This window comes from Vitis riparia, chromosome 18 (genome assembly GCF_004353265.1).
Source record: "Vitis riparia cultivar Riparia Gloire de Montpellier isolate 1030 chromosome 18, EGFV_Vit.rip_1.0, whole genome shotgun sequence".
Taxonomy (NCBI): Eukaryota; Viridiplantae; Streptophyta; class Magnoliopsida; order Vitales; family Vitaceae; genus Vitis; species Vitis riparia.
Window position 1 is genome coordinate 22,985,169 of NC_048448.1, and position 1,440 is coordinate 22,986,608.

Below are 1,440 nucleotides of genomic sequence, written 5' to 3' on the forward strand. Positions count from 1 at the left end.
AAGACGAGTAAATTAGAACCTAACATTTTAGGAAAGCCTATAAAAAGGCTTTCCATCTCTTATAGAATCCATCCCGAGCAAAAGAAAGAAATTATTTTCTCTCATTCTCTCTTCTTTTCATTCTCCCAATTCTCTCAATTTTCTTTTTTGATTCCTTCCTCCCCATTATATATTATTATTGACATAATATATATATATATATATATATATATATATATATATATATATATATATATATTTGCTTTTCTACTTTGCATTGCATTTATCCTTGTTTTACAATAAATAAATTATTTTTCACCCCATTTTTTTAATATACATGTCTCAATAAATAAATTATTGATACAAATATGTGGTATAATATTGAAAAACTACACTTTCATGCTAAGGTTGATCCCATGACAAAATATCGTTCTTATTTTATTAAATGGATTTTTTTTTTGTTATTTATTTTATTTTATTTTATTTTATTTTATATTCTTATTTTAATCTAATTTTGGTAGATTAAAAAGGGTTTAAACCGAACTGCAAAACAGGGGTTTGAGATTTTGAGTTTCTCCGTCTCATTTTTGTCTCTGGGAAAGAAATATGAATCAGCATACTTGCAATTCGCTCTGTAAATTGATTCTCAGGCACCCTTTTCAGAAATCTTCAAAACCCACTTCATTGATTAGACTGACTTCCCTCGCACAAATCCCCAATCAACTCGTTTCAGGGTCCGTTCCATCTCCAAAGCCCCAGATTCTCTACACATCTGCCTCCAAGTTCCATTATTTTCGACCCCCAAATGGCTCAAGTTTTTCGACCCAGTTTATTTCGCGGGTGATTCTGAGGAATTACAGTGGCGAGTCTGCGAGCGAGTTGGATAAGGACAAGGTGGTGGACGAGATCAACCTCAAGTTTGCAGAGGCGAGGGAGGAGATAGAGATGGCTTTGGAGTCAAAGGAGACTGTGTATTTTGACGAAGAAGCCAGCTGTGCGAGAGCTGCTGTGAAGGAGGTGGTGGACATGTTTGATGGTCTTTTGGAGAAGTTGTCGGAGAGTGATAGAGGGGCGGTGCAGCGGTCGATGGGGCTGAAGATTGAGCAGTTGAAGGCTGAGGTTGAGCAATTGAATGATTAATGAATAAGGTCGGTTCATGTGGGCATTGTTTCATTTTTGCATTTGGGTTCTCATTGTTTTCTAGTTTAGGTATGTATTGAGGGTTGAACTCCAAGTCGGTGTGTATACCAGCATTGCGAGTTCTGACTAAAACAATTAATGCTAATGCATTGGGGATCATTTTTGAATAATGATTGGTATTGGTAGTCTGTTATTGATGATCTTTGATGTTGGTTGTTTTTGGGAATTATTGTAATTTTTTTTATAACTCCAAATGCATCTTCTTGCTAACTTACCCAGCATACTGCTAAGTAACTAAAGGCTGAGCTAGGCCGTTTAATG

General features: G+C 35.6%; 1 protein-coding gene across 1 annotated transcript; it reads left to right on the plus strand.

Annotated features, from left to right (window-relative positions):
• Positions 1-585: 585 nt before the first annotated feature.
• On the plus strand, positions 586-1,119 carry LOC117905556. Its single transcript, XM_034818454.1, has one exon. It carries the CDS (start codon positions 586-588, stop codon positions 1,117-1,119), a length of 534 nt encoding a protein of 177 aa, XP_034674345.1.
• The last annotated feature ends 321 nt before the right edge of the window (positions 1,120-1,440 follow it).

Excerpts from the sequence above, each read along its gene's own strand:
- LOC117905556 (XM_034818454.1), top strand. The coding sequence starts at position 586 with ATGAATCAGCATACTTGCAATTCGCTCTGTAAATTGATTCTCAGGCAC.